This window comes from Hypanus sabinus, chromosome 2 (assembly GCF_030144855.1).
Source record: "Hypanus sabinus isolate sHypSab1 chromosome 2, sHypSab1.hap1, whole genome shotgun sequence".
Taxonomy (NCBI): domain Eukaryota; kingdom Metazoa; phylum Chordata; class Chondrichthyes; order Myliobatiformes; family Dasyatidae; genus Hypanus; species Hypanus sabinus.
Genome location: NC_082707.1, coordinates 136,734,709 through 136,747,638, shown reverse-complemented (window position 1 = coordinate 136,747,638; position 12,930 = coordinate 136,734,709). Strand labels below are relative to the sequence as shown.

The 12,930-nt window shown below is 37.9% G+C and overlaps 1 protein-coding gene across 2 annotated transcripts in view; it reads right to left on the bottom strand.

Annotated features, from left to right (window-relative positions):
- fmn1 (formin 1) overlaps nucleotides 1–12,930 on the bottom strand; it is a 279,413-nt gene that overhangs the window by 127,781 nt on the left and 138,702 nt on the right. For both annotated transcript variants that reach the window (XM_059955635.1, XM_059955642.1), the window contains 3 exons: nucleotides 4,629–4,717; nucleotides 2,007–2,136; nucleotides 1,135–1,281 (listed from right to left, as the gene is read on the bottom strand). In XM_059955635.1, coding sequence (XP_059811618.1) covers nucleotides 1,135–1,281; nucleotides 2,007–2,136; nucleotides 4,629–4,717 — 366 coding nt within the window. The remainder of the gene's footprint in view (nucleotides 1–1,134; nucleotides 1,282–2,006; nucleotides 2,137–4,628; nucleotides 4,718–12,930) is intronic.

The following is a 12,930-nucleotide window of genomic DNA, read 5'->3' as shown; positions in this document are numbered from 1 at the left end:
GGTCGGGCAGCAACCATTTCAACGGATGCTACCCGACCTGCTGAGTTCCTCCAGCTTGTTTGTATATACATACTTACTATAATTCAGTTTCTTTCTCTATTATTATATATTGCTGCCACACAGTCAACTAATTTCGTGACATATGCTGGCGATATTAAACCTGATTCTGATATACAATTCTAATCAAACTATCTTCCCACTTGAAACCTTACTGAAGTGAGGTAACCCAGATGTGACTATCGAAATTAATTTGATTACCTGGAATGTTATTTAGAAATGCGACTTTGTAAATTCTAAAATTTGTATTGAACATCTGACACTGATAGCAGATAGGATGGGGAAGGAGCTTATCCCCATTTACTCTGTTCAGGAGAAAGGACAGTATTAGATCAAAGTGAAAGCTGTATCTTCCGATGTTCATGGCACAAAATGTTTTAGCTGAAAGGCATACTCTGTCAGCCTTAGGGATACTACAGTTGGGGAAGTATGTTCTGATCAGTTACCATTGGGTCATCAGCAGACTGACCTCAGCAACACTTGTGAAGACACATAGGTTTCAGTTCATAGATAGAAGGGTAGAGGGGAAGGATTTCCTTATGTCATCACATTAAGATTACTATAATTGCTCAAACTTGAATAAGGGAATGTCATTACAAAAATAAAGTATTTATTTAATTGTTTTATTTACTAAAACTACCTAATCAAGATTTTTGCACAGATGGCAAGTAGGCTTAAATGTGTGTGGGAAGTCCTATAGACAACTCACAGGCTGCCCTAAGACAGGCACGAGCAGAAAATTTGCTCATATCACTTACGTATGGACTACATACTTGATGGACTTTGTTTACACGCAGCATCACAGCAAGATGATAGATAAAGGCAGTTATTTTACTTAACGAAAGGCACTGAGTTGTTGTAGACGTCATGCCACTCTACCAATTGGACATGTGCAAGTTCATTATAGTTGCAAGTTAGGGAATTGCACCAATGACATTATAAGGAATTACTATTACACCAAGCTTTGCAGGAATAATACAACATTTCCATCTACTTAGTTTTATATCTGTGATTACAAACTTAGTAAGGAATTAATTATTCATCATTCATAACAACTGGAATTCAGCTAAAACATACCGTGCTTTTGACGTCTTTTAACTTTGGAAGAATTTCTAAGCCAAATCCATCTGCTTGGCCACGAGTCCTGTTCCCACCGTTCATATGATTTCCAAAGGCTAGGATGAGACCAAGCACAATCTTCACACTTTCTTGGTCTTTTAAGCTCTGCATAAAATATATCTTGGTTAATGAGTGAATCTCTTTTTAAACATTCAAGTAACAGAATCATAGGAGGTTAACCAACAATATTGCAATTCTTATTCCTGGTTCGTCGAGGAGCCAAAATGGAACTCGTTGAGAGTACAGATAAACTTGATGGCTGTTATAAACTTTGGAGCAAATTCAACTCACTTGAAACATAATACTAGATATTCTAGAATATATTCACAAAGATGCCATGAAACTATTTAAGTGAATCATTTACAGATCATTTGTAAAGATAGTTGGAACAAGGTCTGCAGGACAGAACTAGTTTTTCCGCATCTACAGATAAAAATAAATTTAGATCTGGCATTATCAACCTCTTCCCAATATCAACACCAAATAGAATACATCTTAGGACACTATGAATGACACCCAGATCATTGTTATTATTTATTTAGCGAAAAAGCATGAAGTATAGGCCCTTCAAACCACGCCACCCCAGCAACCTCACAACCCTAATTAAACCCAAACTAGTTACTGGACAACTTACAATGACCGATTAACCTACCCAGTACATCTTTGGACTGTGGGAGGAAACCAGAGCACCCAGCAAAACCCATGCATTGCACGTGGAGGGCAGACAGAGTCTCCTTAACGAATGGTGCAAGAATTGAACTCCTAACTGCTTGGCTACTGTGGTGCCCAAAACTGATTCTACCAAAGTTGTAATATATAATGAATCAGACCTTGCTTAGGCGGAGAATATTCTCTGCTTTGCGGCGTACCGTGGAGATTCCTTCCATAAAGTTAGATTGGAATATGATGCAATTTGCACGTTCAGTAAAGTTAGAAATCTGTGACAATTCATATAAGAACCTTTTGGGAAAAAAACAAAGTTAATACAAATCTGATTTAACCATTTAATCCATTTCAAATAAACAAACATATTAATTTGAAATCACTACAAATAAAAATAATGAAAATAATATTTTCTTGAAGATATTAACAGAACTCTTCTGATTTGACTTCCAGTAGGTTCATTATAAGTCTTAAAAAGCCACAATAAATGATCCAGCAGGGGAGAGATGGAGTGATAATTAAACTACAAGGTAACAGCCAGCACTCTAATTAATTCAAGCTGTTCTATTACTTGAACAGGCAGCCAAAAAGTCAAGTTTAATATTAGCATTAGCTCTTATACTGAGAATTTCATACAGAATCCTGTGTTGTTATTGCATTGAAACAGCACTAAACTTTACATTGTTGTAACTGCTTAGTGTTACACATACAATTAATTTACTATTAGTTTAATTTTAATTTACTATTTACTATTATTACTATTACTAAAACACTATTAGTCAACCCTTTCACTAAATGGTCCTGGGGTTCTCTTGAAATAAACACAGGCGTTATTTCAATATTCAAGTGCACTTCCACATTGTCCCAGTCTGCTTTGTGACCATTTGCATCTCTGGATCTTCAGCAACTCAACTGAAGGCCAATGATAGCCAATCATAAACACAGTTTAGCATCAGAAGAAACAGGAGCACAAAAATGTGCTGCCATTCAGTCCTCCTGGCCTGCCACCCACTCATCATCCCAATCCTAAATTCAGCACTGGCAGCACGTATCGTAGTGGTTAGCATGACATTGTTACAGCATCAGAGACCCATGTTCAATCCTGCCGCCATCTGTAAGGAGTTTGCACGTTCTCCCCATGACGGCATGGGTTTCTTCTGGGTGCATCCAGTTTGCTCATATATTCCAAAGAAATACAGTTAGTAGGTCAATTAGTCACACGGATGCAATTGGGTGGTGCTGGCTCGTTAGCCTGTTACCGTGCTATATCTCTAAATACAATAAAATAAAATGTCACCACATAGTGAAACCTGTTCTGCAAGGAGGGCTGTGTGTCATGTGATCAGTTCATGCAGCTTATCTGATATAGACTACTTAACTCAGTCCATGGGTGACCTGGTCCCAGCATACTATCACTGCACAATGTCAAAATCAAGTCTAGTTTTGTGGTGAACTACATATACCTGTCTGGACACGCCCCCCCCCCACTGACTGCTCCTGTGGCTCCTCCCACAGACCTCGGTATAAAGGCGATTGAGGCCTGAGCCCTGCCCTCAGTCTCCAGGATGTGGTATAGTGGTCAATTACTGCTTGTTCTTTCTTCCAGTCAATAAAAGCCAATATCTCGCCTCACGTCTCAGAGAGTTATTGATGGTGCATCAAGTTTATAGCAAAATATCTTGTAATTTCTGGATTACAGATTTTAAAAGGAGTCACTTATGAGGACTTGCTGACCTTCATACCAAATATACTCTTATTGAGCTACCTACTTTTCCTACCCTGCTTTGATTTTGCTGTTCTTTCAGAGAGGCTAGAGTCCTTGGGATTAATCACTTCACCCATCTTACACATTTAGCATGTTGAATATTTACTGGATTTGTGGAAGGGAAATCCAACCATTCCCATTGCCCCACTTTCTCCCCAAACCTTGCAAGCCCATTCTTTCCAGCTCCCTTTTGAAAGTGACTGATGCTGCAGCTGCCCCAATTTTCCAAACGTTTACAATAATTCAAGTGTAGAAAATAAAATGAAAAATAAAAGCTCTTGTGGTCAGATAAATAATGTGTAGTTTCTAGAGATTTAAGAGCAATACTGGAGAGCTGGCAACCTTATCCACAACAAAACGGATGTACACAGCGCTGTCTGGCTGGATCTTCGGAAACTGTTAGAATTCAGCTCTAAAGAAGAATCTTAGAGGGGGGGAAGTGAAGAAGTTAGGGACAGTTAACTTGAAAGTGTGAAAAATGACTTTGCTTGTATGAGTTTGATTTTATTTATTTATATATATGACACATGTAGTTAACTACATCCAGTTTCAAATTATTAAGAACAATGGTTACTTCAATTTTACTAGATTTTCCTATCTCTTTGACTGTCAGAGATACTGTTTAAAAAATAAAAATACCTAATTACCTAGCTGTACATCAGGATGGAGAAGGCCAGTGAGACCCACTACATTTTGAGGCAGGTAAGCCTTGATACTGGGGCCAGCATACACTCTTTGCTGCTTGTCTATTTCATCTGTCACCCTCCTGAAATATTTATATTGGATCTTTTGTCCTTCAGTTGACTTCTCCTGTTAGAGCTCAATGGATTCCAATTTACCCTACTTTCATGCTATTGGTTCCACTGATTTCTGAATATATTCTAGGGCCAACTTTTACATTTTTATTTCTGTCTCCTTTGATCTTTCTCACCATTATTTCACCTCTTCTAATAGGCTTCCATCTGGATGCACTGTTTTTCCCTTTTTCCATTTCAACTAGTACAACAAGAGAAAAAGTCCTTACTGTTCTGGTTTGTCCAGTAACTTTATCTCTTCCTCTGTTGATTTTTTGTAATATTTGGATATGGTCACCAACTCGTCAGGTTGTGCCCTCTGTAATGCAGAGAACAATTAAATGTTCATTCAAAAAATTGCACTATTTCAGCACAGCACTATAAAAAATCAATTAAAGATAAAGGTGGCTGAAGTTCAAACCTGGAATGTAATCAAACATCCTCTTAAAACTGTCAGCATTTTCCAGAAGTCATCAATACAAAATATTGATATATATCTGATGATATGATAACATTCTGCATGCTTACTTCTGAACCATGCACCAAACTCTAGTGATTCCAAAATTACATTTCCAGCCAGAATTTTGTGTGGTGTCATATCAGCTGAACAGCCAGAGATTCAAAAGAGTAATGATATTATAAACTTATTTGTGTATTGCAATAGCAAAGTCCAAAATCATTAAATTGGATATTCATCATGATGTAATGTCCTATAAAAATAGGGATTGTGGCATTACTTCCATCATGCAACTGTCATGTTGATAATGTAAATCCTTCTACTAGGTCAGAGTACAGCCATGCTTCAAGTTTTCTCTTAATTCACTCTCAAGGACATAATGAATTCTGGAGACATGTGGTCATAGTAGGGCCACTGCTTCTGTGTTGGTAGAAAACAGAGGTTCCTTGCAGTTCTTACAAACAGAGTAAATGTCTTCTGCTGCACAAATAGCACATCATCTTTGCATTAATGAAAATCCTTGGAATAACATTCAGGCCTGCAGTTCTCGCACTATTCCTCTGTGTGCTGTTGTGTCAGGCACATGGAGAACCCAGAAGGAAAGCTGTGAACATTGCAGAAGTCCTCATTTTTTTATGTTTAATTTTTCAAAATTTAATCATTCAATGCACCAAAACATGGTGCAATGCAAGCTGATGTTTGGGAACAATCTTCTCTCCAGGCCCTAATAGCCATCACAATTTTAATCTATTCCTTATTAACCTATTTAACTACTCATATTATTTCCATTCTTTATATCATACCATTAGCAAAGGTGTACTATATTATTAGTAAAGTTTGATAATTGATGGTCAGCAGAGACATGTGGCCTGAAAGGCCTACTTATGTTCCTATTCATGACTTCATGATATTCTCCTTGTTCTTCTAACATTCACTTTATCCTTAATCCTAAAACCCTATCACCACGACCCACTTTCCACTTTCCTTTTCCTATCTCTGTTTAGTCCATTTCCCTCAGAACTCTTTATAATTGCCTTAAGATAAAAACAAAATAATTATTAAAATAATTTAACTTGGAATGAGAAACTATTCCTCAGCAAATCTAAGATCCACCACTTGAATCCACACGGACTCACTGATAATAGCCAGCAAGATTCAGCTTAATCTCTTCTTTTCCTCTTGTCCCTTTCTCTTAGCTTTATAATTATATTGCTGTGACCAGTTAGACAGGTTCCAGCCAGAAAACAGTTTCACTGTCCCTTTATCATGTGTAATGTAGGTTCTTCCTTGGACCAGGTTTCATCATTTGCCTCAATGGTAAAAGAAGAGTAGAGGATATGTTGGCCAAGTACATTGAAGATTGTGATACAATCCTGATGCAGGCTCTCATCATCATCTCAAAACATCAACAATTTCTTTCACTCCCTCAAATGCTGCTCAATGCTGAGTTCCTTCAGAAGATTGTCTGTTGCTCCAAGTTCCAGCATCTGCAGTTTCTTGTGTCCCTGTGATACATCCACTCAATAGCCACTTTATTAGGTACCTCCTGTGTTATGTTTTGTAACTCCAAAACTTAACACTAATTGGAAGAAGAACACGGGAGGCAGTAATGTTTTTACTTTCAGCAAGGCACTCACATATGGACATGATGGCCTGATGAGGTATGCCATTCACCTACCTTTATATATAACCTGTAATAAATTAGTTAAAGGAACAAGAATGCTTAATCAAACTGTTCAGTATATTCAGAATATTACTCAAATAATAGAAATATTAAATACACAACACTCTCCCTGTTAAATATAAACTCCAATTCAATTAGAATGCATCTTTCTTTTTATTTTATACACACACACACACACAGAGTATACTATACAATCAAACTAGTATATGGACATCTACAGCTTAGTAGCATAGTAAATTTTAAATTGTCCCATTCGGGCCTAAAGGTTTAATCTGTGTGAAGGATTTCTTACTCTTGTGGGATAACATCTTCCCTGATAGCAGGGATGAGGGAGTCACTCTGCTTGACAGCAGACTTATGGTTGTCAAATAATCTCAGGTTCTGAGGCCTCCTCCATAGTGACAGTAGGAGTTGACTCTGGGGTGCAGGAAGTGGTTCTGACAGCTCTGGACCCTTTTTTTCTGGATGTGCTGGCATCCTGAACAATGCATGCCAAGCTTCACTGGACTATGTGGATCATAATGTGTGAGTACAGTGTCTAACATCACAATTCTGTTTAACTTTTGAAAGCCATCACACACTGCTTTGTCCATGGCCATTTCTTCTTGATCTGCAGTAATGAGTTCAAGGCGTGGAGCACAGTAGCCAGATTTAGTAGGAACCTATTATAGTATTTTACAGATCCTAAAAGGGGCTGCAACTGTGACATGTCCTTTGGCCTTGGGATATCTGCCACCGGTTTCATTTTCTCAGCACATGTGCTAACCCTTGTGTGTTGATGGTGTGACCACAGTATGTGATGCTTAGTTTAAAGAACACACACTTGTTGCATTGTGCTTTGAGACCAAATCTTCCAATATTTTTAACACTGTCTTGAGATTTTGGAGATGTTCCTTGTTATCCTTAATGGTAACAACGATGTCATCCAGATAACACTGAGTGCCTGGGCAGCCTTGCAGCACCTGGTCCATAGTTATCTACCAGAGTACAGGTGCAGATGCTACATTGTAAATAATCCCACTGTGGTGATAAAGCCCTTTGCGAGTGGTTATGGTGAGGAACCTTTTGGACTCTTGCCATTCTCCTCTGATGTCTCTCATTAACAAGATATTTTTGCCCACATCCAGTGAGTGGCAATTATGTTTTTTTGGTTTTTCACACCTTACTCTCTAAACTCTGGAGACTGTTGTGTGTGAAAATATCTGGAGCTCAGCATTTTCTGAGAAACTCAAACCATTCTGTCTGGCACTAGCAATCATTCCATAGTCAAAGTTACTTTGATCACATTTCTTCCCCATTCTGATATCTGGCCTGAACAACAATTGAAGCTCTTGACCATATCTACATGCTTTTATGTATTGAATGCCACCACATGATTGTCTGATTAGATATTTGCATTAACAAGCAGGTACACCTAATAAAAGTACACCTATACACCGAGTATATAGTTCTGTTACTAATTGTAGATCACAGTTAGATCTGATCCTTATCTGTCCTCTGTATCACATTGACAATCTGACACAACAGGTTGTGTCCACAGTGTGGAGACTGAAATTAGTCTCTGTAGGCTGTGGAATGTTCACTAATGCTGCTTTGGATAGATGCACCTGTGACATGTAGACCATGTTGAATTTTCCTTCTTGCCAATGTTCCCATTGTAACCTGCAAGGCTAACGTGAAAACTGCATCTCTCAAGATCTGGCTTACTCAGCCAGGGATATTACTGGTGAGTCACTCTTTATGCTTCACATTCAAGTCCTCTATATTTTGTGTCATAGAGTCACAGAGAAATACAGCATTGAAATAGGTCCTTCTTCTCTCTCAATAAACACCACCCAACAACTATCATTTTTACGTTAACTCTACCCTAACCATTTCTTTTCTCCCCATCTTCCCAACAACTACTCACTGTGCACTGATTTAAAGTGTACAGTGGTCAATTAATTGACTAAATTGCATTTTTGAGATGTGGGCAGTGTGGTGAACTACATATACCTGTCTGGACACGCCCCCTGCTGACTGCTCCTGTGGCTCCTCCCACAGACCCCTGTATAAAGGCGATTGGAGCCTGAGCCCTGCCCTCAGTCTCCAGGATGTAGTGTGGTGGTCAATTGCTGCTTGTTCTTTCTTCCAGCCAATAAAAGCCTATATCTTGCCTCACGTCTCAGAGACTTATTGATGGTGCATCAGGCAGAAAATAGGTAGCATGGAGGAATGCCATGTGTTACAGAGAGAATATGCAAACTGTACAGATATAGTATAATTGTTTCCCTCAGTGACTCCACCAAACAGTATTATGTATATATAGAATTATGGATTTAATTGCTGGATGGAGTATGGCATAGTATTCTCTTGATAGTACTTTGTCCATGTTTGTTGTTAAATCAAGAAACCAATGCAAAAATCAAATCTGAAGTCCCAGACCAGTTTCCCACATTTCCCCGCATCCACAACACTGATGGGTTTCTCCAGCTTGAGAGTTAGTAGTGATGGTATGAAACATTTTTGATATTTATTGAAACTTATTAAACTACAAATACTTTTATTTCAAGCTGCTGCCCATTTATTTTGTTAGACAACTTGCCCCAGGTTCTAACAAGAAACACTGGACAGAGATGAGCATAGATTAGTCATGTCAAAGTGTAATTTTTGGGTTTTGTCAAATAGTTCAGTCAATTTTATTCTGTGAATGAACATGACAACTCACAAAGATTTTCCATCCCTTGAAAAGCAACAATTAAGACACAAACTGTAAAGTTACGCATGTTCCCTTTTAGCAATCAAATATCATCTTTAATTTATAAAACACTATTTTAGTGTAAACAGAAGGGAAATTTTGGTTGGTTTTAACTTAGTTATAAATTTCATATCCTATTTTTTTTAGCCTAAAGGTGACCAAAAATGAAAGACTTAAGTGGATCTTGAGTCACATTTTTAAATAAAGTTTGCAACGTCATGTTCAAATTAACATTTTGCAGTACTGCATATTTGCCATATCATGGAATAAATCAGACTGCACTGGTTCAACAATCATTAGTTGTTCTTTTCCAGTAAGGAGGACAAAGATTTCCTTCTATTGGTAACCATAACAACATTGGTTCCCTGACTGATAGAATCTTATCACAATCATCAAAAAACAGCTATTCGAATGTACCACACGCAGCTTCTAAGCAAAGCTATCCCAGTCACACAGTAAAATATACCTACCATTGTTCATTTTTACTCTAGGTTGTGTATGAAATAGTAAATGCCAGAATTCAGCCATCATTTTATTTTATTTCTCTACAATGTTGTCAGTAATAAGAATTGTTTATGAATGTCTTGCAAAACCTCCGATTAAACTTCATTCTTTAATTAAATCAGTGTGACGACAACAAATATTTTCATTGGGTTGTTCAAAGACTTCTTTTCACATTCTTATTCCTGCAACAGTAATCTGAATCTTTCATATATAATAATAAATTCTGGTCTCAACACACTGCCAACAGAACTGCATTGGAGTACTCTTATTTGTCAGCCCAAGTGCACCTACATAACTTAATGCAGATTGGTCTAGGTGTAAAGAGTGTATATAACTAGTGACAGGATAAATGACCAGCCAGCAACCGCAAGGATTTAAAATGATGTTGAATGGAGAGGTGGTGAACTGGTTTAAATTGCAGAAGAGTGGAAGGAAAAGGCAAAGAACAGAACTAACATTTTGGAAGTTTTCACAAACTAACAATGATGGTTTGATTGGCAGAGGAATTGGTCTAATCATAAAGGGTAGATCTATGTGAGGGGTTCTGATAGTGAATGGGTTACCAGTGTAGCTTGATGGTATGAGACGCAGTCCTACTCTTCTCATCCTATTTTCATCACTACAGAGGTATTTCATTTCTTCATGGATTCAACATGAACAGGCTGTTTTCAGCTGCTGACTTTTGTGAAGATTAGATAACCCAGTGACCTTTGGTTTGTATAATAGCTGGTCGTTTCATGATATCATTTAAATAAAGAACCATTTTCCATGTAAACATCGGTTTCCTTTTCCTCACCTTTCCTCCATTTAAAACTGTATGTGGGTTGGTTCATGATCCAGAATAACTAAATCTCTGATGCAAATGCCACTCAGCTGTTTTTGGCAATCACAAAGTTCTCAAAGAAATTAGGTAACCTTTGCGAATACAAAAAAAGTCCAGGATAGCAATCCTGAAATGCAATGGGTCGAAGCTATCTCTGCAGTAAGAACATAAGGAATGGAGGAACAAGGAATCAGGAATAACCCACCTACTTCTCAAGCTAGCTTTGACCTAACAGCCAAACCAATAAGTCATCTTTTCATGACCAATTATAGTACTTCTTGATTCCCTATTATCCAAAAACCTGTTTTCAGTTTGGAATACAATTGGAGCTAAAATAAAAGTTACAAAGGCTTATTAACTGAGCAACTAACTTTCTTGCCATCAGTGTTAAATGGCTGAGACCTTTCACTCATGATATGCACGGTAGCAGAGTGGTAGCAGATTGCTTTACAGTACCAACGACCTGGATTCAACTCCCACTGCTGCCTGTAAGGAATTTGCATGCTCTTCCTGTGACAGTATGGGTTTCCTCCCACAGTCCAAAGATATGATGGTTAGTAGGTTAATTGGTCATTGTAAATTATCCTGTGATTAAGCTAGGGTTAAATCAAGGGTTGCTGGCTGGTATGACTCGAAGGACTGGAAGGGCCAACTGTGCTGGATCTAGGTCACTATTCAGGTTCATTTTATTGCATTCATCTGCCTGTCTCTATATCAGAATATTACTAGTTCTTTATTATTTATTTAATCTATTGAGAGATACAGTACAGCACAGAATAGGCCCTTCTGGCAATCCCCAACAACCCCAACTTAACCCTAACCTAATCATGGGACAATTTACAATTATGTCTTTGGACTGTGGGAGAAAACCCACACATTACTTGGGGAGAATGTACAGAGACTCCTTACAGAGGATGCGGGACTGAAGTTTGAATTCTGATGCCCTGAGCTATAATGGCATCATGCTGACTGCCATACTACCATAGTGCCCAGCCGTAGCACCACAGTGATGTCCCAGAGGTAGTGACTCTGCCCCAGTACGCTGGCAGCCTTTGATAGGAATTAAAGCTGGGGAAGAACTTTGTTTTCAGTTTAAAGTTTTGGGATTATCTTTTTGTGCTTAAATGTCTTTGACATTAAGGTAAATAGTCTTAATTAAATAAATTAACATTAGAATAAAGTAAAATACTTTCTAAAAGATAATTTTCAAAATGAAATATGCAAGTTTTGGATCCCATACAGGGGCCAATTCACTAGCATCATGCTGTGGAGTTCCATCAGGACAGTACTCTTGGTCACGTTGTCAATGTGGTGTCCACCATGGAGCAGAGTGACAAATACAGCAACATCTGTACGCATGATCAATCCTGAAGTTATAGCAGTCTGTGCAAGTTTCACACTTCTGTAGTACCAACTGAATTTCCTGTTAGTCCAAAGCTGTAGCCATCATTAGCACAATTCAACCCACTGTCTCCTACACTGCTGTTATTAATCAACCTGCAAGAGCTAATGTATTATACTCTCAATTACCCTATATTTATTTTCTGGTTTTTTTTGCCTATTTCTGTACTCTCAAGTACATTACACATAACAAGTCAATCAAACAACATCACTGTCTGGCCTTTGGAAACAACTTCTCAGTAATTACTCTGTCAGTTCTTCTCAGGTTCTTATTTCTCAATGAGATTAGCTGTCATTCTCTGAAACACCAGTGAAAATAGACAAACCTTAATCTTTCTGTAATAAAAAATACTTACATCCTTCAATCTAAAGAATCTATGTTACAGAGTCTCAAAGATAAACATATCCTGTCCTAGATATAGAAACCAAGGCTGCATACAGTACTTCATGTGCGGTCTCAAGAAGCCCCTATGTCCATTAAAAAATTAGAACTGCCGTATTGATAAATACAATTTTGTTGAAACAGATTACTCACAAGAGTAAACACAAGGGATTCTGTAGATTCTGGAAATCTAGAGCAACATACACAAAATACTGGAGGAACACAGCAAGCCAGGCAGCAGCTATGGAAATGAATAATCAGTCAATGTTTTGAGGGCAAGATCTTTCATCAGGACAGACCTCCAGAATCCCTCTAGCATTTTGTATGTTTGTATAGCCTTGAACACTTTTTACAGGCACCATACAAGGAAAGCATACATATGCTTGTCTGAATTATTTGTATAATTTTTGATTAATTTACAAGCACAAAAATGGATAAAAGTACAAAATGAATGCTAAAAATAACTTAATGTGTCAAACTTCCGAAGAACTTCGGCAATGGAAATTAAATCAATGACACTGAAGTAGAAGGATCAAGAGTGTGC